Below are 22,917 nucleotides of genomic sequence, written 5' to 3'. Positions count from 1 at the left end.
CAAACTCGCGATCCAAATAATTAGGTAGTGCCTGGGTAGTACGTTGTCCTTTGCGAAGGATCAAGGGATTGTTGATGCAAATCTGTATGAAATTACACGTATTGTTCGCTGCAATAGCAAGAGTTTCTTATGTAAATGACCAGTGCAGCGTAGCACAACAGTGGTGACTAATGAACAAGTCAAAAACACGGACAATACCTTTATCACGGCAATAGAAGACACAGAGGAACTGCGGGAGACTTCCAGGTGTCGCAAAAAGACAAGGAGAAAAGGGAGGGAGAAAATTATACAATGTTTGGTATCTATTGTTTCAAAACCGTGAGGAGGATAATATACTCGACGAACCGACCCCTCGATTGTTAACTTCAAGCATCCGCGGGAGATTATTCTGAGGTGCTCCATGGAAGAGGATATGTGCCAACCCAATCCTCAACCTCACTTCGTAGTTGGACAATTTCGGATTCTGTCTCACCATCACCGAGGTGATCTAGGAAAACTTTTATCTTGCCAGGGCTCTTCTCACCTTTCTCCTCTGCTGCTTTTCTAGCAGCTTTGTCGATACGAGAAGTGATGGTGACGGCACGATCCACAACGTCAGCAACACGAACGAAATCATCCTCGTTAAAGCCACGGGTAGTCATGGCAGGAGTACCCATGCGAAGGCCACCAGGAACCAAAGCAGAACGATCCCCTGGGACTGTGTTTTTGTTGGCTGCCACACCTACCAACTCCAAGACACGCTCAACTCGGCCACCGTCAATGCCCTGGGGTTTGAGATCAGCCAGGACTAGGTGGTTATCTGTACCTCCACTGACAAGCTTGTATCCCAAGCCACCTTTACCCTTGGGCTCGCTCAGCCGCTTTGCGAAAGCCTTGGCGTTCTTCAGAACCTGAGACTGATATGCTTGGAACTCTGGGGTCTGGGCTTGTTTGAGAGCTACAGCAAGAGCGGTGATGGTGTGGTTATGCGGACCGCCTTGGTGACCGGGAAACACAGAGCTGTTGATAGGACCTTCGAGATCATAAAGTGTATCTTCCTTCGTCTTGGCATTTTGCCTCCGCACTCCTTTCCTATAAAAGATCAGAGCACCTCGGGGACCCCTTAGACTCTTATGGCTCGTTGTGGTTACGATGTCGGCGTAGGCGAAGGGACCAGGAATGACCTTTGCTGCAACAAGGCCAGAAATATGGGCGATATCGGCCAATAGGTAGGCGTTGATCTTGTCGCAGATCTCCCGCATGCGCTGATAGTCGATTAGTCGGCTATAAGCACTCGCACCAGCGACAATAATCTTTGGCCTATATATGCATGCCATCTCCTCCAACTTGTTGTAGTCGATATATCCTGTAGTCTCGTCCAGTCGGTACGGTAAAGTTTCGAAGTACTTTGATATCGCTGAAACCTTCTTTGTGGGCGTTTGGTAACCATGAGACAGATGGCCGCCATGTGGTAGATCGAGACCCATTAACCGATCATGGGTGTTGAGCAAGGCAGAGTAGACATAGAGGTTCGCTGGAGCGCCAGAGAGAGCTGAGAGGTCGTAGTCAGTATCACATGCGCCCATGTAAGTCACTTGAAGGGAAAAGCTCCTAGCAACCAACCTTGAACATTGACACCCCATAACTTTGGGTCGAGTCCGAACGATTCAAGAGCACGCTGTTGACAAAGCCTTTCGGCCTGGTCGATAAATTCATTCCCGCCATAGTAACGGGCCCCTGGGTATCCTTCAGAGTATTTATCTACAGCCAACGTTAGTCTCAAGGTCTGCCGTCGTTCGATTCTTGGCTACTAAAGCTCACTCTGCATCACGCTACCGAGAGCATCGAGTACAGCCTGGGAGGTAAAGTTCTCGGAGGGGATCAGATTGATGAAATGCTTCTGGCGGTCTTTCTCCTGCCCAAGCCGTCAGCACAGGGGAAGCAGATAGAATGTGTAGCATCAGTGCGACCAACCTTCTCAATGATGTCGAAGACAGCGGGGTCAGCTTTGCTCAGATGGGCTGAGAGGGCCTGGGGTGAGGAACGGGAGCATTAGATGCTAAACTTTTTGAAACAACCCAATTGAAGAAGACACACCTGCTGCTGGTCCTCCAGAGCTATGGAAGATGCGGCTCGAGTACATGTCGTGAATACAGCAGCTGGCCTCGCGATGTTACGCAGGACACGCGAGGTGCCTCTCACACCAGCGAGAGACATAGCGTGCTTGGCAGTCGATGGCAAGACACCGAGATCGAATGATGCGAGCGCTTATGGGAGAGACAAATCGAGGGTTCTATTTGCGGCAAAGCAAAAGAGCTTCAAGAGGTGCTTGTTGTAGTCCAACGGGGCGTTCACTAAGGACGTCATTGACTGATATGATGGGACTTAATTAGTGCCGACGACTGTAGGCGGAGGCGGAGGGTGGAGGGTGGAGGTGGAGGAAGTTCGGACAGGGCCGCGACTCGAATGATGAGTGACTGTCTGTCTCATTGATGGATCCATAGCAGCAGCAGCAAGACTCAGGACGCACACCAACCATGGTGCTCCAAATACGATACTCTCGCACAAAGTACCAGCTGTAATGCTTAGGTAGTTGAGATCTGTAACTCTTGAATTTAGCACTCGTCTTTCAGAGCGAATGGAACATCTGTTGGTAGCTTCATTGGATTAAATTAAAAAACAAAAAAAAAAAAAACTCACGCCGGATGGGAATTTCATATGACCAAGTACATTGAGCGCACTCCGCGACATGCATTTCTGGCCTTACATACTGCAGCCACATGACTACCTCGTGGCTACAATCAAAGTAGGTATAAAACAACTCAACCATAATACTCACTATGTAGTATAGCTGTTTGCTTGGTTTTCCTCCGTCACTTCTTATCTCGTAAGATAAGGTTGGGTGTGATGGCATGGCTTAGACAACACATAGGTCCGGTCCGTCTGGAGCTGGTGCAACCTCACCACTCATTGCCTTGGGTAGCTTTTTTTCAATATATTCAAGAAGAAGCGGCCCAACTAGGCCTTTTCTTGCTTTATTTCCACGATATCATCTGGCTGCCTTTGATATCGTCAGCTCGTTGGCACTCTCAGGTTAGACACCTCCAGTTGGGTGATATGAGCTTGTCCAGCCAAGCGGAAGCGCTGCCTCAGGTCTGGTTGAATTCCTGGTTGTTCAGATAGGCAGTAGTTAGTGCAGGCAACGTTTCAATCATGCAGAGGGTCGGGACTTTTAATTGTGGCTCAGTTTTCGACAATTCACACTCGCTAATCGAGTTACTGACATAGATGAGACGTCACGAACAATGCTCTCATGATAAGCCAGACCGCGCACATTATTTTTTAAAACGCTGGTGGTACTTAAGTCGTGATGAGCGGAACAAGTGCTCACGAGAAGGTCGTAAATGGTGAAACATCCAAGCATCCGAGCATCATCGATTCCATTTTTTTCAATGCTACATGCCTGAACCCCCGCCGGTACAAGTGTAGAAACCAGAAGGGCATAAAAAGAGACCCAACCCGTAGACTCCGAATGCAGCCTCCTCTCAAGACCGAAATGTTGTCATTGTCCACTAGGTTTAATCTTACTCCTCGGCAAGGAGAGCATTTCGCTTCGCCGCCGCACGCTCCTGCTTGCGCTCGCGGGCAGCCTTGTTCTTCGCACGCTTGGCATCCATCTCCTCCTGAAGGGCAGTCTCACGGGCCTTCTCAGCCTTGGCACGGTGAATCTAGATCAAAAACTCCATGTCAGCGAATGTCCCGAGCGTGGACCCCGAGAAAGGGGCATCATTGATAAAACGTACGTGCTCGACGAGGGCACGCTTGTGCTTGAAAGCGTTACCCTTGCTGCTATGGTACAGCTCGTGGTAGAGGTGCTTATCGATCTTGCCGCTGGCACGGTACTTGACCAAGAGACGGCGGAGGACTCGGAGGCGGCGCATCCAGAGGACCTGGCTAGGCATACGGGCATCGGCGGTACCCTTACGCTTACCATAGCCACGGTGTCGGCCCTCTCGTCGGGCGAGGTTCAGCTCGCGAGCGCGCGATCGTGAGTGCTGGGTGACGGGCTTTCGAATGATGAGGCCATCGGAGATAAGCTTTCGGATGGTCTGGCGAGAGTTGGCGTTGGAGATCTCGCTCTGCTCGTTGGGGTCGAGCCAGATCTTGCGCTTGCCACAGCCGATGACCGCTGAGGCCAGGCGCTTCTGAGTTCGCAGATTGACCCTGTAGTTGAGGAAGAAATCATTAGTTAGCCACCAGTACCCTCTGATAATGTTGTCATGTCCCAAATTTTCCAATCCACCGAATCCGTGGCGACACCATCAAAAGGCATTGCAACCAGTTCATATACTTGTTTCCAAAGCTCCTCTTGCATCGCCTCCTCGCTTGTACTGATCGTTCGGATGGACTTACATCTTGATTGTCGTTGGGTGGTGATGGCCGGTCCTCGATGGATGTTGGATGATGAAGACTGGTGAGAGGGGTTGCGAGGCCAGAATTTCTCTGCTTGCAACTCCTTCTGTGGGTTCACGCTAATCCCAGAACGTCAAGCGAGGGCTGCACGTGACCCTCAGGGTCGAAATTGGCAGGAGCATGTTAGTGCATTAAATTAAAACTACCTATGCATTTTAAAGGTGAATAAATTATCAATGAATCATGATTCTGAAATTTGATTTCGGGGTCTTATCGAGATAACCATTTTTCATTTCGATCCAATTGAGAAGGATGCGAAGATGATATACAATTCGCACTGTTGTGGACAGCAGGAGTGTATGTTAAAAGAGCTATACCAAATGGAAGTTTAGAATTGCAATTGTAGACCGTTGGTTCCTTCTACTTTAACATGCATGATCAAATCTTCGTTATCAAGGTAGCAAGTAGACATGATTTGTGGTGAATTTACCAACTGTTCATCGAGTGGAACGGTACATTCAACGGCATCCGCCCAGGACATATGCCCAGACAGCCTTAGATTGTGTTTGCGATATGCTCTTTTACATATTATGAGAAGGCTTCGCTGCCCACATCAACTTTTCCCACACTCCAAATCTCCTTCTCATCCTCAGCTTCATCATTGGACAGTCCCAATCCCCCCTGTCCACCCTCAGCCTCGCGCCTCTCGCGGGCTTGAGAGCCTAGCCTCATGGCGACGCGTTTAAAATAGTCTCCCATGCTCCTCTTGGTGTTGGCTGGCAGATCTGCTCCATGACCAGCCATGAATTTATCGAAAATGCGGCTCTCTTCATCAGCCACATTGAAAAGCTCCACAAATGCCGCTTCAGCAGCGAGCTTGACGGGAATAACGGGGTCGCGAACACTGGCAAATATGGGTTGTGCTAACAGGGCGATATGAGGTCGGACCATCTCCATATCATTGCGACTGACAGTACGAACGACAACCAGTGCAAGTCTGCGTGAGTCGGTTGCATTGCCAGGTTGGATCACAGAGGCAAGGGCTTCAAAAATTCCCTTTGTTGTCTCAAATGTCTTGGGAGAATCAGATAGCAGGTACTTCCCAGTTGCCAGAATGCAATTGTCTGCAACAAATACCTAGACGGTTGTCAGTTTACGAATCATATTCGATCTGGGAATATAGATGTGGCTTACGTTCTTGTTGGTGACGCCCTGGCAAAGCAAATCGGGCAAGTCATCAGCCAAGGCGCTTTGAAGTAGCGCGTCTGGTGATTCCGCGAGTACCGAGTTCAGGGCAAGGACAGATGAATGAGTGAAATGCGACGTCGCCACGCGGTTCTTCAATAAACCATGAGCGGCTTCCTCAGGAACATTTTTGATGAGAGCTCCCAGCAACTTGGCATTAGTGATGGTCATAGTCTCATCTCTCTCGTCCGTGTCCATGTCGATAAGTGACAAGACAGAAGCTCGTGATGCCTCACCCATATTCGCACCCGCCTTACTGATAACTTCATACAAGGCCTTGAGCATGGCCGTCTTGACACCGGGATCGGCCGTCTTCGACCCAGTGACTAGTTCAGCAATCAACGGATCGATACGAGGCGTATACTTGATCAAAGTACCCAGTGCCTTGGCAGCCCGTGTTCTCAAAGTCTCACTGGATGGGTCCGCCAGAGACTTGGCAAATGTACGTTGAAGCTGTGGGAGAAAAGGTTTCAATGCCGCAGGCATCTTATCCAGGAGATTATTGAGTGTCAGAAGGATCGCCGACTTGACTTCAGTGGCGCGCTCTGAAACGACACGGATCAGAGGACCAGTAATCTGGGTAACGAATGGTTTCAGAGAGGCCTCGCTTGTTCTGTCAACGATGTCTGAAATACCCAGAGCAGCTTGAACTCTTTGGTCTGCAGTACCATTCATCAAACCTTGCAGGAAGATTGGTAGAATAGCATTGATGCCCTTGGGTAGCTCGAACCCGCGCAGGTTTGCTCCTGCGACGCCGATACGCTGAAGAGTTTGTCGAGTGGAAACGACGAGTGACTCCATCTCCTCCTTTCGCAGCTTCTTTGTGAATGCGCTGAGAGCCACCCATGCAGTCTTGACGACATCTGTATCTCTGTCGTCAAAGGAGTTAAGCAATGAACGAATGATATCCTGGTTGTATCTGGAATAATCCACGCTGGCAGCGGCAAAAAAGTTGCCCAGATGGCGAGCAGTAGCCGCTCGGCGTCGGTGATCATCGTGTTTGAGAAGCTGCAGTAGAACGTTCATGACTGTATTGAGACCATCGTATTCGTCAATCGACTGAATGACGGTGTCGAAAGATGTTGCCAGCTCTTCCCGAAGGCCATCGTCGTTACAATTTATTTCGTTATCCATGAGCGAATTGATAATGTTGGGGAGACGACGGTTCATCGCAGGACCAGCAACCTTGGACAGAGATGCAAGAGCCTTGGCATCGAAGGCTGATATGGGTGGCGTCGTGAGGGTTGGGATGAGGTTTGGCAGAATGATATTCGAGCGTGTCGTCTCAGTGAGCAGGGTGAGGAGTGCCTGCAGAGCATTGTCTGCGTCACGCTCGGAACGCAAGAGGTTGAGAAGGAAAGGAAGAACTTGATCAACTGCTCGCTTGCCAAAGATTTGCTGAAGCGAATCAAATGCTTCAGCAGCGGCTTCTCGAACATTCTCGTCAGAATCTGTCAGTGCGGTACGAACGACGGAAATCAGGGTCTTTTCGTGATCCTCAAGAGCCTCCGGCGACGCAGAAGAGATAAGCTCTCTCAAGGCAAAGCAAATACCCTGCTTAGCGTCAACATCTGTCGATGTCTGAAGGCCTTCTTCCAAAGTGGGAAGAAGACTGGACAGAACACTATCTCCAGCCTTTCGGATAAGTTCTCCTAGGGCATTGCTGGCAATGACCTTGTGTTCCATGTTGGAACTTCCCAAGCGACGGATCAGAAGTTGTGTGAGGGTTGGCACAAGCTCCTTCAGGGTTCTCGGGCTGTGAACAAGAACCTTCCAGACAGCAATAGCGGCCGAGCGAACGGCCCCAGCTGTATCGCAGCGGCATACGTACAGTGCAGAAAGTATCTTATTCCGCTTCTCCTCTCCGAGTGTTTCCTTCAGAGAAGCGCCTGCTTCTTTGATGTTCTCGTCCTCCTCAATGTCCTCAGCCTCGGTTCCAGCCTTGATACCGGTAAGGTTGAAGAGAAGATCCCCTACAAGTTCGACAGAGCTAAGTCGGATTCTGTAGCTGTCGTCCGCGAGGCCGCGTTCAAGTTCTGGAAGGAGGAGATCGACAGCACGAGCAGCAAAATTCTTGACTAGCAGACGACCTGCACGCAGTGCGGTTTCACGAATCGATTCGACATCATCGGCAAGACCAGCCAGAATAGGTGGTACGATGCGACCCAAGTAATTGGAGAAGCTGTTGCCAAAACAGACTGGGAGGAAAATAAAAAGTGACATAAAGCCTTCGCGAACGGCGGGCTTTGAGGATTCGACATTTTGAAGAATGGTGGGAAGAGTCTCCTCCAGCCTTGTCGTTCCCAACCCAGCGAGCACCTCGCTGAGAGCCTGAGCGGATCCCAATCGATCACCAGCACCAGTATCTGATTTGAGAGTCTGCATCAGGCCAGGAATAAGATCGGGAAGTGTGTCTTCTCCAAGCTTCTCGACTAAAGAACCCAACGCTCTGGAAGCCGTCGCTCGAGTGGTAGGCACAGGGTCGACAATGGCAATCTTCAGACCAGCCACAAGTACCGGCAAATGCATGACCACGTCCTTCTTTTCGGTCAGATGAGCCAAGCTGCCGATTACCTGAGCTGCCTTGCGCTTGGTATTGGAACGGTCGCCCAAACCACGCTGCAGAATGCGGGTGACCAATGCCAAAGATGGAGCATCGAGGTAATGAACAAACTGGACCTTGATGAGCGAGTCCAAGGCTTCATCTGTATACTTTGTGGGGTCACTCAGAGCCTTCAAAATAATGTCGACCAACGATTTAATTTCTGGATTGTTGATGACTTCACCAAACCTCTTTAAGCTTCGGTTTGCGGCGGCCCTTACTTCCTTGTGGCTGTCGTTTAACACACCTGTCAAAGGGGGAATAATGTCTGGCAGACTGTTGGCGAGCTGCTGTGGATCGAGGTATGCCATTGCACCAAGAAGGTCACAAGCACCCTTCTTGCTCCTCCACTGTTGCTCTTCAAGACCATCAAGCAGAGTTGGCATGATTCTCTTCACACCGTAAGAGCTTAGCTTCGCAAAGCACGACTTAGCCGCTGCCAGACAAGCCTCGCGAACGTTTGCGTTAGCGTCACCGAAGCCCGTCAGCAGCTGAGGCACAATCTGGATCACGTAAGGTTCAAAAACGCGTCCAAGCATAGTTGAGAGAAGTTCGTATGCTAGCAAAGCGGCCTCACGCTGATTTGCCTCCTTTTTGTTTTCCATTGCGTCAGTGAGAGTTGACAGAACTCGGTACTCTCTTAGTGCCGCGATGCCTCTGCCCATTACAAGGCCAGCCAGACCATAAGCCGATCCTCGCTGAACAGCATACTTTTTAGAAGTGAGGAGCTGCTCCATGATTTGACCAAAGTATTTGGAAGACTGGTCAGGGCAGGCCCGGATCAGGGGAGGCAGGCATTCAGCAATGGCATATTGTACCGTCTCCGAGGGCGTACTTAGAGTTGTCACGAGGCGGTCGATAACGATAGGTATCTTGGGATCACCAGGGCTCAAATGGCGAGCCAAGGCACCGTACATAATAATCACTGCCTCGTTGACACGGTCAGCAGCGTCGCTGTTTTTGTCTGGCTGTTCCAAGGTCTGTTCGAATTTTGACATGAGCTCATCAAGGATGCCCTTGCCGTGAATTTCAATGGCCATAATCGAAGCATCCAGCATTTCACCTCTCACTGCATCGTTGTTATCTCCAAGAGGACCGGCATCGATGAGGAAGTCAAAGAAAGGATCGAGCTGATCAACCTTGAAAACTGGAGCAATCTCTTTGAAAGCTGTAGCGATACCTTGCCTTCCTTCCCAAGGATCGGACAGATCCATCTTTTTGGGCATGCCGAACTCATCGAGCTGTTGAACTCGGGGCTTAGCAAGCTCGACATAAGTGGCCTTGAGCTGGTCAAGCACCGCAGGTAAAGACTCATCATGTAAGCTAGCTGCTTCAGACAGGGAGCGAGCAGCGGCACGGCGCAACTGCCCATCTTTGCTCTCGAGGAAAGGTAACATTTTAAGTGGCACTTCCGGCGTCACTTCGAAGCCACTCTCCTCCCATATCTCCCGACCGAGATCTTGGTTTTCTTCCTCATCGTCATGAGCAGCGATCCAGATTTCACTGGAGTAGCCAAGCTCGCTCATGTCAATTTCAGCGCTGATAGATTGCAGCACAGTTGATCTGACTCGCGCTTCAGGCACCAGCGCACCCTTGGCAAGAATAACCATCTCATCACGGTCCATGTTTGGTGCGATGCAGCGGCACATATCAGCAAAACAGTCTCTCAGGAGCTTGTAATGCTGAGCATATGCCTGCATAGAAGTGATAAGAACTGAAAGGAGCTCAGCACGAGGAACAGCTTCATCGCTACAGACATCTGTATGGTATGAGAGGAACTCGATGGCCAATACTAGCTGAGCATCTGCATCATCGGGCGAATCACCAACTCCACCTTTACGGAGAAGCTCCAGCACGAGTGGTAACGCGTAGATGAGTGATACAGAGTCGAAAGGTCGCTGCTCGCCAGCAAATCGTAAACGGTACAAAACCCTTGTTACCAAATCTTCCACAGCTTCCTCTTGATAGTTGTCTGCCAGCGACACGCCGCGCAGCCTGAGGGCCGCGACGCCAACGAAAGGCCTCATCGAGCCCAGGCGCTCTGTGACCTTCTTTGCGCAAGTTATGTAAGCCAATGGAGCTGCATCACCAGTGATCATTGTAGCACCGGCGTCCATAATGTCGATTAAGAGTGAAACCGCAGTACCGAGCCATTGGGCAGCATCTGTTGGTGGACCAGTGGCAAGGCTTCGGATAATGCCAATGCCCCGCAAAAGTTTTGCCTCGATCTCAGCTATAGATTGCCTGATCAGGCTCTCTTTCTTGAGTTGAGCATTGACTTTTGCGTTCTCTTCTGGGGTCAGCTTCTTCTGTTGGCCCTTCTTCCTTTCAAGCTGACTCCTAAGTTCTTCCTCCCACTTGAGAATGTCATAGTCCTTTTTATTTTTGTCCAAGACTTGCTGAGACTTCTTTGCAAGCACATCAACGAACACGGTACCCTCAGGCGTTCTGAAAATGGCCGCTTCGACAGGACCAACATCGTGGAGTTGCTCGGCGTTGAGATCGCGGCTGAGGGTCTCCAGCAGGCGCGGTATAATGGCTTCGGGAGCAACAAAAGCCAAGTCAGCAGCTGCGTTGTACGCAGCTTTTTTTATGGCGTCAACCTGTCGGTATAGGTTAATGAGATTCCTGTACCCCGGGAGCGTCATGCTAACCTTCTGGGAGAACGATGTTTGATTCTCTATTTCTGTCAAAAGCTCATCTTGGTACTCCTTGACTAGATTGCCAGGGTCCAGTTCCATCCGGAGGCACAAATCGATCCAGTTTGCCCTAGGAATCAGCTCTGGGCGCGCCAGAACAAGGAGGTTGTTTGCCTGTGCCTCCAGATCCTCTGTGTTGATGGTTTCCCCGGACTTTTCGATGTCACTGGGGGTCAAACAGATAGCCTTCACAACCTGGATCAAGTTATGAGCGCCTGATGATGGTTCCTTCTCGGGAGATCCAGAGTGCTTCAGATAATCCCAAAGGCCTGCGATAATGAAACCTGATACCAGTTTTGGACTACGAACGTACAGACTCGAAAGGGTCTTGGAAGTCTCCTGCTGAACAGTTGCCGGTACGCTCTGAGCGGTAACTAGGTGAATAATTGCTTCAGACCAAGCGAGGGCAATCTGATTATCAGCCTCCTTGTCAAGGCCTTGAAAGATAGAGTTCATAGCCCGTGAAAACCACTTAAGATCCTCTTCGGCTGTGACCTTAGAGTAGATTCGAGGGCTGAGGAGGAAGGATGACTTGGGATCCAAGGATAGTGATTGTTTGGTAACCACTGCTTTTGTCAAGCTTAAATCGGCTGCAGAACCAGGAAGCACGCGGTTAATATGTGTGCTTACAGCCGTCAGAATGTAGGCACCAACAATGAGGCCGTTCTGAGCAGCACTAGCTGCATTGGAGGTCACCTCTGTGAAAGTGGTAATGAGTTTTGGTATCACTGCGTCCACAAAAGCAGCCATTGCTGAAGACACTGATTGCGCTTCATTGAGGGTTTGCAAGATGCCACCGACACGGAGCAACCAGTACTTCCGAGAAGGAATTTTCTTTTCAGTAAGGCCCTTAGTAACGGATTCCAGCACACTTTTGGGGACCTCAGCATCGTTGGTCAATAAGAAAGAAACTGCTTTTGCTAAGGCTGAAGTCTCCGCAGCTAAAGCACTCTCATTACCTTCTTTGGCAGCGATGACTGCAACTGCGTTTGCGACTTGCTCGGCACTTGCTTTCGAAAGAGGTGCTGTCTGAAGCATTTGCGCATGCAGTACACGGTGGTCAGGAGATGCAAGTTTGCCGGATTTCAGGGGTGTCGCAACCTCGTTGATGACCTTTTCCAATGACGCAGTATCGCCAGACTTATTGACCAGGGCGCTGAACGCATCTAAAGAACCAGCACGAATAGCTGCATTGGTAGATTTTGCGTTCGACAAAAGGGGCTTGAGCAGATTCTGCTCAAGGATCTTGGAGAGATCAAAATTCTCAGGGAGGCAACGAACAAGAGGCGTCACAACTCCACCAAGAATGACCTCAGGGGCGCGCAGAAGACCCTTCTCGAGAGCAGGGATCAGTTCTTTAGATATTTCTTCAAGTGTGGCAAACGAAGCGAAGAAGTTACCGAGTCCAAGCACTAGATGCTCTGGAACACTAGTTCTAGAGCCAATGATCTCTCTCGTGAAGAAATCGTAATATCTGGATTTGAGGGAATCAAGAACAGGTCGCAAGTGATCCTTCCTAGCGGATACGCCAGCGATGACCCCAAGCAAGACAGCATTCCTTGAGATCGACTGAGCCCCCTTCGCAGTCAGGACATCAACAGAAGCAGAAAGCCGTTTTTCGCTCAGTTCATTCGAAGAGAAGAGTTTCCGCAAACCCCTCCTTGTAACAATGATGGCGGAGTGAGTTACAGACTTCCTGCAAACGGGCTGGTGGCACTTCTCCAGAGCATCCGCATCTGCCAGGATGATATCGGTAGCAAATTGGTCCCACTGCGAGGCATCGAGATACTGCATAAACAAACTGCACCATTCGACGAGAACGAATGCATTGGTAGGAGCAATGCCAGGTTTCTGGCTTTCCTTACGCAAGGCAGTAATGAGCGGGGCGATTGTATTGGAGTCGGCACCAGACGAAATAAGCGCAACGAGGCACTTCTGCACTGACAGCCTGGACTGCCTATCTGCGTAGAAAGCGTATGTTCCGAAAAGGAGCGGGAGGAGACTTGTAATTGAGGCGCTGTCAAGGGCTTGGAAGCTACGGTCAGCTGGTTGATAGAACGATGGAAGAGGAGAAGGGCTTGCGCACATTTCTGGGCCAATTTGTCTTCGATTGTGCGCAAATGAGTGATTCGAACAGCGGTCGAGGATGAGGACAGAGCCTGTTTAACGACGGCCATGTCAAGAGGCGCCGGAGCGCCAGAGTCGGATGAGTCGCCCTTAGACATTCTGGAGTTCGGAAACGGAGGTATATGTTCGGGTTGGTGAACTCATCTGGGGCTACCAGAGCTCGTGGACGCCAATTTCGAGGCGTAGATCCTCAGTCGAGGTGGTGGAACGTAGGTAATGTCAAGAAGGGTGGGTGGTAGGCTTGTAGTTGGTGTTTTAGAATTTTTGGGCACCAAATCCATAAAGAGAACGCAAATATCTCGACCTATGGACCTTTACCCCACGTTAAATCAACAGTGGTCACCTTACCTAAGACCTCCAGAGGGATCCAATAGATACCTAAGGTACACCTACCTAACTAGTGACCTAGGCACCTATGGCAGCACGTCGAAAGCTCGACAGGCCATTTAGGTGGGGTTTGGAGCCCTGAAAGTCTCTAGCCCACTGAAATTCTCGCGGCCCGGCTGGCCTGTCCTGATACATTGCTAGCCTCCGTGACTAAGCCTCCAGCACAGAAGTCGTTCAGCAATGCACCTGTACCTTGCAGATCTATCTGAAAATCGATCCAAGGAACAATCTTGTCACTCACTACCTAGGTACCTACTAGTTGGGAAGGGAGGTCGGTAGATTGCAATTCCGTTGCACTGGCGGTATATCCGCTGGACCATGAATCTCTCCCCAAGGCCCTTCTTCTAGCTGATCAAAGCTTTATTGCTGTGGTACTATCCCTCCTCTCTAACATCCTCCTTCAGGCATGATCCACAGAACTGGAGATCAAAGCCCTTGCGTCACAACCTCCACCTTCAAATCACTTCACTCCTGCACCCTTCGTCTGTAGATCGGCACTCTCAATGTCCTGCAATCGAATTTTCTAGCCCTCTTTATTGCAGGGGTAACCTAATCCTCAGTTTCACTGGCAGATTTCTCTCGGCCATGATACCCCCAAACTAGAGAGTGCTTATTCTTTCTTCAACCCTTTCTCAGTTTCTTCCCTCGGTTGACGATAATGGCGGGGGCGAAAAAGAAAAAGAAGCCTGCTGCTAACCCAGCTCGAGGATTCGCAACCACGTCGGTTGCTTCCAAGCCCAGACCTGACGTTGCCGAGTCTGAATCGAAGCCTGTGACTATCAAAGGCCAAAGTGCCCCTCCATCGACCCAGAAGAATGCCCCTCCATCCTCGTCCACAACAACTGGCGATGCGACCACCAATGCTGGAACCCAGGAGTCGACCCTCAGCCCCGAAGAGTTCGAGAAGCAGTTGGAAGAATCTGAGTTACAATTGCTCGTGGAGAAACACGCAGCAAAAACAAAGAAAGATGCTCAACGGCAACGTAATCGTCTCGATACTGACCGTCGACTCCTTCGTGGCCAGGCCGATTCGATCAATAGTTTCAAATGGCTACCGCCAGACTTGATGGATCACATACTTGACCTTGTGCAAGCAGAAAATCGATTTGCCGCTTCTAGCCTGTCCTCCTCGGAGAACGCTGGCGTTGGGAAGGTGCCTCCTGAAGAGGACATGATCATCCGCCTCTGGACATTACAACAGACCCTGATCGCCGCAGAATTCCCCTCGGACCGAGTGACAGCTGCGATACGATATATACTCGACATAGCACCTAATGTCGCATCGACAAATCGAGATTCTATCTGGGGACTCGAAGAGGCCCTCGACTGGCTAGCCAGAGAATGCAAGATTGGAGAACTGCCCAGTTACGAACCTAGATCGAAGCCGATCCCCAAAAGCACCGGTGGTTCGTCTCCCAGCATCTTGGGCCCCTCTCAGACTAACTATGTATAATAGATACTCCCCAGGACAGTCCAATGCCGAGTCGCTCTAGTACTCCTCGTCCAGCTGATACTCGGAACGGCCGTAAAAACAAGCCAGCTGGGAGCAACGCTCGATCAGTCAAGGGTTCCTCACCTAGTAAAAAACTGGTGGTAGCTTGTGACAGCGACATAGAAGCTGACGAGCTTATTCCAAAATACCTGGAGACTAAAGCCAAATTGCTAGAACACGAGCGCGGAAAGGACCAGTCAGGTAGCTCAAAGACATCAGAATCGGACGAGGAACTTGCTGTCGCCAAGCTCGAAGCTAAGATTCGGAAGATCGAAAATGATGTTCTTTTCGATAAGTATGAAGCCGAGCAACGGTGGAGAGTCCAGAGAATTGATCTCGAAAGGCGACTGGCTGCCGAGAAGCAAGAATACCAAGCTCAAGCCGAGGTGATACCAGCCAGAGCGGATGGAACCCCTCATGAGCAAGTGGAAAATGATGACATCAACGATGAAGCTGAGCGTATCGCCGCCGAAGTCCTAGCCGAGGGGCAAGATGAGGATGAAGATGATATCGGCGGATTATTTGCATCTCTGCCTCAAAACGAGGTTGACGCAAGCACAGGCGAAAACCGTACCATTGTAAACTCAGCCGATGGAAATCGAATTACTATTCGCGATTTTGGGAAGTGGACTGGCATTAGTCCTCGAAGGGCACTTGAGGAAGCATGCCGTTCGAGGTAAGCCCACTTGACGTCGCTACAAATTGCGTAAAATGAGCTGATCGCGAATCTTAGGGACTCTTCGGCGAGAATTTCATACTCTTTTGTATCAGATGCTTCGTTCGCAAATCGCCATTCCTTGGATATTACCTGGACCAAACCTCAAGAAGTGCCACCACCAGCGGCCTCATCTGACGTACATATTGTGGCGGACCCTTATAGATTCACTTTTACGATGACCGACATTGCAACACCAGATGCTAAGCAGTCCGAATCTTATATTTCCACAGCGGCCCTGTTTTATACCTTCAGCGGCAATGCCAAGGACGAAAAAGTAGTGATCAGACTTCCCCATGTCTGGAAAGACGTTTGGGCGGAACTTGCTGAAGCACGAAAAGCTCAAATTGACGAGCAAGACAGAGATGTGGTGAGGGACTTAAGAGCTCTGGTGCGTCAGAGACATGATCAGGAGCTTGAAGATGGTGTTATTATTCAAGGCGCGTTTCGGGGACGGGGCGCCAAGCATACTCACGACTCTGGCGATGACGGTGGTCAAGATCGATCAAGGCAGAGCGCTGCAAATGGGGAGTATTTTCAGAAGATTTGGGCAGAGAAGTCGAGCACGCGCAAGTTCCAAATGATGCTGGTAAGCAACAACCTGTGTTACTAGGTTGCCATGACGCTAACGAAACTCAGCAATCCCGAATGCAACTCCCCATGTGGAATTTCCGAGAGCAAGTCTTGGCTGCTGTCGACGAGAATCAAGTGATAATTGTTTGTGGTGAGACTGGATGGTATGGTTTTCGAACACGACATTCTTGAGGTCTTGCTAACTGGACAATAGCGGAAAGAGTACTCAAGTTCCGTCTTTCTTGCTAGAGCACCAGCTTTCTCAGGGAAAACCCTGCAAGGTTTACTGCACAGAGCCAAGAAGGATCTCTGCGATCTCCCTCGCTCGCCGTGTCAGTGAAGAGCTTGGAGAAAACAGAAATGACCTCGGAACGAATAGATCACTAGTCGGATATTCTATTCGACTCGAGGCTAATACCTCGCGGGAAACAAGGCTGGTGTACGCAACCACTGGTATTGTAATGCGAATACTTGAGGGCTCCAATGATCTGCAGGAAGTAACGCACCTGGTGCTTGATGAAGTTCACGAGCGGTCTATTGACAGCGACTTTCTTCTGATCGTCTTGAAGAAGCTCCTCATAAGACGCAAGGATTTGAAGGTTGTTCTTATGTCTGCTACAGTTGATGCGGATCGTTTCTCCGCTTACCTTGGCGGTGCACCGGTTCTCAATGTCCCTGGAAGAACGTTCCCAGTGCAGGTTAGATACCTCGAGGATGCCATTGAGCTCACTGGATATACACCTGCGGATTCTGAGCCTGACAAAATGGTTGACTTGGATGAAGATCCTGCAGAGAGTGACGGAGAAAACACTAAGAGTGATATTTCCAAGAGTCTATTAGGATATACTGCAAGAACACGGTCGACACTGGCTCAAATTGATGAGTACCGTATCGATTTCGATCTCATTCTGCAGTTGATAGCTCGAATTGCGGTTGACGAACATCTGCAGAATTTCAGCAAGGCTATTCTGGTCTTTTTGCCAGGTATTGCTGAGATTCGCACACTGAACGACATGCTGCTAGGAGATCCCAGGTTTGCCAAAGACTGGCTTGTTTATCCTCTCCATTCAACCATCGCTACGGAGGACCAAGAATCGGCATTCCTTGTCCCACCATCAGGAATTCGTAAAATCGTTCTTGCCACCAACATTGCCGAAACCGGAATCACCATTCCCGACGTCACTTGTGTCATTGACACTGGCAAGCATCGTGAGATGCGCTTCGATGAGCGACGCCAACTCTCACGCCTGATTGATACCTTCATTTCCCGTGCCAACGCAAAGCAAAGGCGTGGTCGAGCAGGGCGTGTACAAGAAGGGTTATGCTTTCATATGTTCACCAAATTCCGCCATGATCAGTTAATGAGCGACCAGCAGACGCCCGAGATGCTTCGACTTTCTTTGCAAGACTTGGCGATCCGAGTCAAGATCTGTAAGATCGGAGGGATCGAGGAGACACTTGGCGATGCTCTTGACCCCCCCTCGGCCAAAAATATCCGTCGGGCGGTTGATGCTCTTATAGACGTTCGCGCCCTTACTCAGGCTGAAGAACTCACACCGCTTGGACACCAATTAGCCAGGTTGCCTTTAGATGTATTCTTGGGTAAACTCATTCTGTATGGAGTCATCTTCAAATGTTTGGACATGGCTATCACTTCTGCTGCTATCCTATCTTCCAAGTCACCCTTCTCGGCGCCGTTTGGACAGCGCGCTCAGGCAGATAATGCTCGCATGGCTTTCCGTCGGGGAGATTCCGATCTTCTCACTATTTACAACGCATACCTGGCTTGGAAGCGAGTATGCCAGTCTGCTGGGGGCGGCGGAAAGGAGTTCCAGTTCTGCCGCAAGAACTTTTTGAGTCAGCAAACTCTTGCAAACATCGAAGACCTCAAAGGACAACTCCTTACTTCTCTCGCCGACTCCGGCTTTCTTTCTCTCACTGAAGACGAAAGAAGAGCCCTTTCCCGAGCTCGGTTTTCTGGAGGCAGAGGACGAAGGCAGCAGCAATTTTATGATATTCCTCGAAGAGTCAACCTCAACAGCGATAACGATATTGTTTCAGCATCAGTTATTGCCTGGAGCTTTTACCCCAAAATTCTTGTGAGAGACGCGCCCGGGGCCAAGGGCCTAAGAAACATCGGCACAAGTCAGTCCATTAGTCTCCATCCATCGTCTGTCAATCGGGGACGCCACGACCTTCGATGGCTTTCTTATTATCATATTATGCAGTCCAGAGCGTAAGTTTTGCCGAACACAGAAGAGGTGAACTGGCTAATATTCAACAAGGGTTTACCACGCCCACGAGGCTACTGCCGTAGAAGCATTCGCCATTGCACTACTTTGTGGCGATGTGCGATGTGATGTAAGAACACAAAATCTTTTCTATAGCTGCATCACTGATAAGATCATACCAGATGTACTCCGGGGTCATCGTTCTCGATGGAAACCGCGGTCGCTTTGCAGTACCAGACTGGAAAACGATGCTAGTCATGAAGGTCCTCCGAACACGTTTACGGGAGCTCTTGACGAGATCTTTCAAGCAGCCAGGCAAGCTCCCTACTGCTCAGCAAGAAAAGTGGCTTGATGTTTGGCAGAGGATCTTCACACAAGATTTTCAGGATAGATCTACCGCTGGCATAATGAGCAAGGGGTGAGAATACACTTTCTATGGGTGTCTTGTTTGACTAGGTGTAAACTGAGTATCAAGGCCATCGTAGGATGCCAGAACCAGAACGGGAGACAAGTTGCACATACTGGGAGAAAGGTGCTTATTTTATCTTGCCAGATTTTCTTGGGGAGTGATTGGCATATAGCCGTGCTAGCTTTGAAGACCAGTGGAAAGCCATCTGAGCAATTCGCAAATGAAAGAACCCGACCGCATGATAACCCAGGTTTGATTTGATTGAATCGCATTCGACAACTGCATTTATTCGTACAGCCATGTAATAAACACTCCCTTCCCTTCCCTAGTCCCCTGGATATCATTGAAGTTTAATGAATTACATTATGCTGCATCAGTATACCACTCACAACCAGCGACTGACTCTGCACTTATGATTCAGACCCAGACTTTTCTCCTTCATCTCCTTTCTTCGTATCTTGTCCACTGGCAAGGAACATCGCCTTGAAGTCGGCGTTGCTCTTCCTTGACGAGGTATCAGAATCGCCGTTCTGAACCGGCCTGGGTGCGCTGGGCTTGAAGCCCAGGCCACGGCGAGGGCCAGGTTTCCCGAGCACTGGTCGCCGGATTGTAGTTGGCGGTAGCATGAGAGTGGTTGACGAGCTACCTGCAGCCTTGGGTTTCTGTTCTTGACCTTTGCTCCTATCCCTGTCCCTTTTCCCGTAGACAATACGGTCTTGGGTACGTTCTGCCTTGGCTTGCCGAAGTTCATCCATTGTGCCCGTTCGAAGCTTGTGACCCTCAAAGTCCATACTATCGAGCTGTAAACTCGCCTTGCCCGCAGTAGCTGCATCGACAAACTCGATTTTAGCGCCACCATTACCGGGGAGCACAGTTAGCTTCACAATAGCACCCAAAGGCTCGACGAGTGCTCGGATTCGTGCATCGTTCACAGTATCAGGTAGGCCCATAAGAGCGATCGTCTTTGCTGAGATGTCCGCTGCGGTGGGTTTGGACTGAGCTTCATCGGGTGCGTCTTCCATTGCTTCGTCACCCTCAGCATCGTGTGATAAAGGCGCAGGCGAGCTTCTGGCGGTATCCGTAACCACAGTTGTTGCAGCGCGTTTAATCTTTGACTCTTTGGAAAGAGAAACCTCTAGGATCTGGCTCTTGAACTTGGTGTTGTTCATTTCTGCCACGGCCTTCTCAGCCTCCTCTTTGGTCGCAAAATCAATGAAAGCAAATCCTTTAGTCTTACCCACCAGGTTTCGGGGGAGATTGGCCCGCGTGACATTGCCATACTTGGAAAAGACTTCTCTCAAATCCGCCTCGGTTGCCGTTCGATCCAAATTACTAATATGTATCTCTCTGCCTTCTGCAAGGGCACCTTCACGAGCCTTCTTGTGACCAGGGTCAGAATATTTGGCGAGAAGCTTCAGGCCTCCTTCAAGAACGGTGCCATCCTTCTTCACAGCTTTCGCTGATGCCTCCTGATCTAGGAACGAGACATAGCAAAACCGACGTCGGGTATCGACCTTAAGGCTAGGCAATCTAATGCTCAAGATCTCGCCGCAATCTTTGAAAAGGTCGCGGATATACTTTTGATCAGCAGCAGGAGGATAATTTGCAACGTAAACGGTCAAATCGTTCCCTAGCTTTACAGTAAGTTGTGACTGGCCGAAGTATTTGCCGTCTCTCAACAAGGCGGATTGAGCTTCTTCAGGGGACTTGAATTCGATAAGTGCTGTCGAGGAATCGGTCTTCTCCTCGCGGACCAAAGCTGTTATGTTGTTGATGTGGCCGTACTCTTTGAAATATTGTCGAAGCTTGGTTTTGTCAACATCGGCCGGTAGATTGGAGACAAGGATGGTCGAATTTTCCCTGTCTCTCTTTAGGGGCTGGCCGTGTTGAGTTGCCAGAGCTTGCTGGGACACCAACCCATTGGGCTCATTCCTTTGTCGCTTGTTGTTGTTTTCAGGTCCATCTGTGGTGTCAACTTCAGAATCCCTTTTCCTTTTAGAACCACCCGGTGATGTAGACCCCTGGCCCTTCTCTAGAGTTTCAGGGGCAGTGTAGTAGGCGGCATAGGCCGCAGCCTTCTCTTGTTCCTCCCGTTCCCTGCGCTTTTTGACTTCTTTCCCAGTCTTATGAACACGATCCGCTGCCTTTCGCAGAGGCAGTGGCACTTCGTAGTCGTTGCAATGCTGCATATACACCTCCAGAACTTTCTCTGGCCAGTCAATAGTTCTGCGAGCAACAGCACGGGTAAGAACGGCAGTGGCCAGTGTTGGTATTCGATAAGTGCCACCGCCAGAGGAAGGTGTAGGGCTTCTGTTGTCTTGGGCGCCGGCTGATGAGAAGATGAGCATCTCCCACATATAATACCTGAACCAAAAGTCGTGATTATCCGCATGGATCTGCAGGGCTGCCAGCTTGTTCCACTGAGCTCTGGCTTCGTCCACGGCACCCTTCTTTTCTGTGAGATACTGAATGTAGATGCGCTCCAGTCGAAACTTGGGGTCACCCTGGAAGTCCTTGTCATAGAGTCGCTTTCCAACAACTGAAACGTCCTCCAGAGCCGCGATAAGACCTACATCGGCAACGTCAACAGCCTCGTCGGAGGCACTAGCATCCATAGCATTGCGTTTCAGGAACCCACACCAAGCCACATACATTTCGATCATGCCCTCCATGCCATCTTTGAGTAATTGATCCTCGCTAGTTGCAGAATGTTTGATGGCCTCAACCTCAGCGAATGGGCGCTTAGCTTCCTCGGCACACATAATGTATCTATTCCAGAGAAGGCCGGACCAGGGACAGTGCTGAACAGCTCTACGGAGTACGTCGAGTAGACTGCTCGGCGCTTGGAGATCGGTGTTGGATGAGGATAGAAAAACGATGTACTCGTACCAGGTATTTTGGTCTGTAGCAAGAGCACCGGTGAGAGCACGTGCGTACAGGCCACGGCAAAGATCAATTCCAATTTCGGGATTGTCGTTGCTGCGCTTACTCTGGAGCATCTCCCACTCAAGATACGTAGTGAAGGCAGTTTTCTGTGTTTCGGCATCACCTGCGTCCATCGCTTTCTTCAAAGCAGATTCGTAGGGGTCTCGAGCAGCGATCAGTCGTTTCGTCTCCTGGGCATTGGTGGTAACATCCTTCATGGATTCCTCCCATGCAGCGCGGTTATACTCTGACAGGAAAGTAGAGAAGTTCTGAGATGTTTCGTCCCAGGTAAGATGGGGAGTAAGCAGGCGGTCACGATAAAGATGTGTGATGCGCTTTATGCCTTCGGGGGTTCTCGTCTTAGCCAGCAATTCCATCTCCAGTGAGATCCAACGATCCCAGAGAAGATGACTATCCCCTAGGCGGTAGCGAATAGCCTCGTAGCCTTGCTGCCACAAGTCGAGAGCGCCGCCGAAAGAAAATAGCTCTCGGCCGAGCATGCGCTCTTCATCAGACCAGCCATGGCCTGTAGGGGCCTGAGTTGCTTCCCACAAGGACCAGAAGTAGTTGCAGTAGGCAAGCCAGATGCGCAAGCTGCCAGGCTCAGAGCCGACAGCCAGCTTGTAATGCTCGACAGCATTGACTCGCTGCTCGAGGTCGGAGGCGTTGCGGACGATCTCTTCGAGATAGGCAAGCCAGTTCTCTTCGCCTACTGGGTTGGCCATGTTTGTCGCGTGTGCACGTTTTGGTGGAGGCGCATCACAAGATGCTCTTGGTGTTATCGATACAACCTCAATAGCGGCGCATAGGATGTTGGAAAGGTGAGACCGGGAGGGGGATAGTCGAAAGACCAGTTATCGTTGGAAACAGGTAGTCGATGAACGTGTACGTGTCGACGCTGTCGCGGAACCTCTCGGGTTCGTGGGAGTGCAGAGCTGGATGCGATGGGAAAGTTTGGGATCTGGTAAAGGAGGGACCGAAAGATTGGGATAATGGCGTCTGCCGTCAGGCAATACCTGTTCAGCTCCGCTGAGTCAGTACTACCTAGGTAGGGAGGAAAGGAAATAATGGAGGCCTGGATTTAGAGGACGCAGACCAAAGGCAGCCTGAGGTTGATCAG

At 50.3% G+C, this 22,917-nt stretch overlaps 5 protein-coding genes; 1 reads left to right on the top strand and 4 right to left on the bottom strand.

The window, feature by feature from the left end:
• Positions 1 to 383: 383 nt before the first annotated feature.
• Positions 384 to 2,196, bottom strand: FFUJ_07589 (probable glycine hydroxymethyltransferase; the record flags this gene model as incomplete). XM_023577858.1 has 5 exons in its annotated part: positions 384 to 1,531; positions 1,603 to 1,740; positions 1,801 to 1,894; positions 1,954 to 2,010; positions 2,077 to 2,196. The coding sequence occupies 5 exons, from the start codon at positions 2,194 to 2,196 to the stop codon at positions 384 to 386; spliced, it is 1,557 nt and encodes a 518-aa protein (XP_023430856.1).
• A 1,367-nt stretch (positions 2,197 to 3,563) lies between these two features.
• FFUJ_07588 (probable translation activator GCN1) lies at positions 3,564 to 4,828 on the bottom strand (the record flags this gene model as incomplete). XM_023577857.1 has 4 exons in its annotated part: positions 3,564 to 3,707; positions 3,783 to 4,203; positions 4,393 to 4,495; positions 4,801 to 4,828. 4 exons carry the CDS (start codon positions 4,826 to 4,828, stop codon positions 3,564 to 3,566), a joined length of 696 nt encoding a protein of 231 aa, XP_023430855.1.
• Positions 4,829 to 4,980: 152 nt separating this feature from the next.
• On the bottom strand, positions 4,981 to 13,163 carry FFUJ_07587 (probable translation activator GCN1; the record flags this gene model as incomplete). XM_023577856.1 has 3 exons in its annotated part: positions 4,981 to 5,529; positions 5,587 to 12,899; positions 13,025 to 13,163. The coding sequence occupies 3 exons, from the start codon at positions 13,161 to 13,163 to the stop codon at positions 4,981 to 4,983; spliced, it is 8,001 nt and encodes a 2,666-aa protein (XP_023430854.1).
• A 947-nt stretch (positions 13,164 to 14,110) lies between these two features.
• Positions 14,111 to 18,885, top strand: FFUJ_07586 (related to DNA/RNA helicase (DEAD/H box family II); the record flags this gene model as incomplete). XM_023577855.1 has 7 exons in its annotated part: positions 14,111 to 14,858; positions 14,909 to 15,620; positions 15,678 to 16,248; positions 16,299 to 16,396; positions 16,447 to 18,468; positions 18,518 to 18,593; positions 18,646 to 18,885. The coding sequence occupies 7 exons, from the start codon at positions 14,111 to 14,113 to the stop codon at positions 18,883 to 18,885; spliced, it is 4,467 nt and encodes a 1,488-aa protein (XP_023430853.1).
• A 397-nt stretch (positions 18,886 to 19,282) lies between these two features.
• FFUJ_07585 (related to PRP24-pre-mRNA splicing factor) lies at positions 19,283 to 22,522 on the bottom strand (the record flags this gene model as incomplete). Its single annotated transcript, XM_023577854.1, has 1 exon — positions 19,283 to 22,522. The coding sequence occupies one exon, from the start codon at positions 22,520 to 22,522 to the stop codon at positions 19,283 to 19,285; it is 3,240 nt and encodes a 1,079-aa protein (XP_023430852.1).
• Positions 22,523 to 22,917: the final 395 nt, after the last annotated feature.

This window comes from Fusarium fujikuroi, chromosome FFUJ_chr05 (genome assembly GCF_900079805.1).
Source record: "Fusarium fujikuroi IMI 58289 draft genome, chromosome FFUJ_chr05".
Classification (NCBI taxonomy): Eukaryota; Fungi; Ascomycota; class Sordariomycetes; order Hypocreales; family Nectriaceae; genus Fusarium; species Fusarium fujikuroi.
This window is presented reverse-complemented; position numbering and strand designations above follow the sequence as displayed.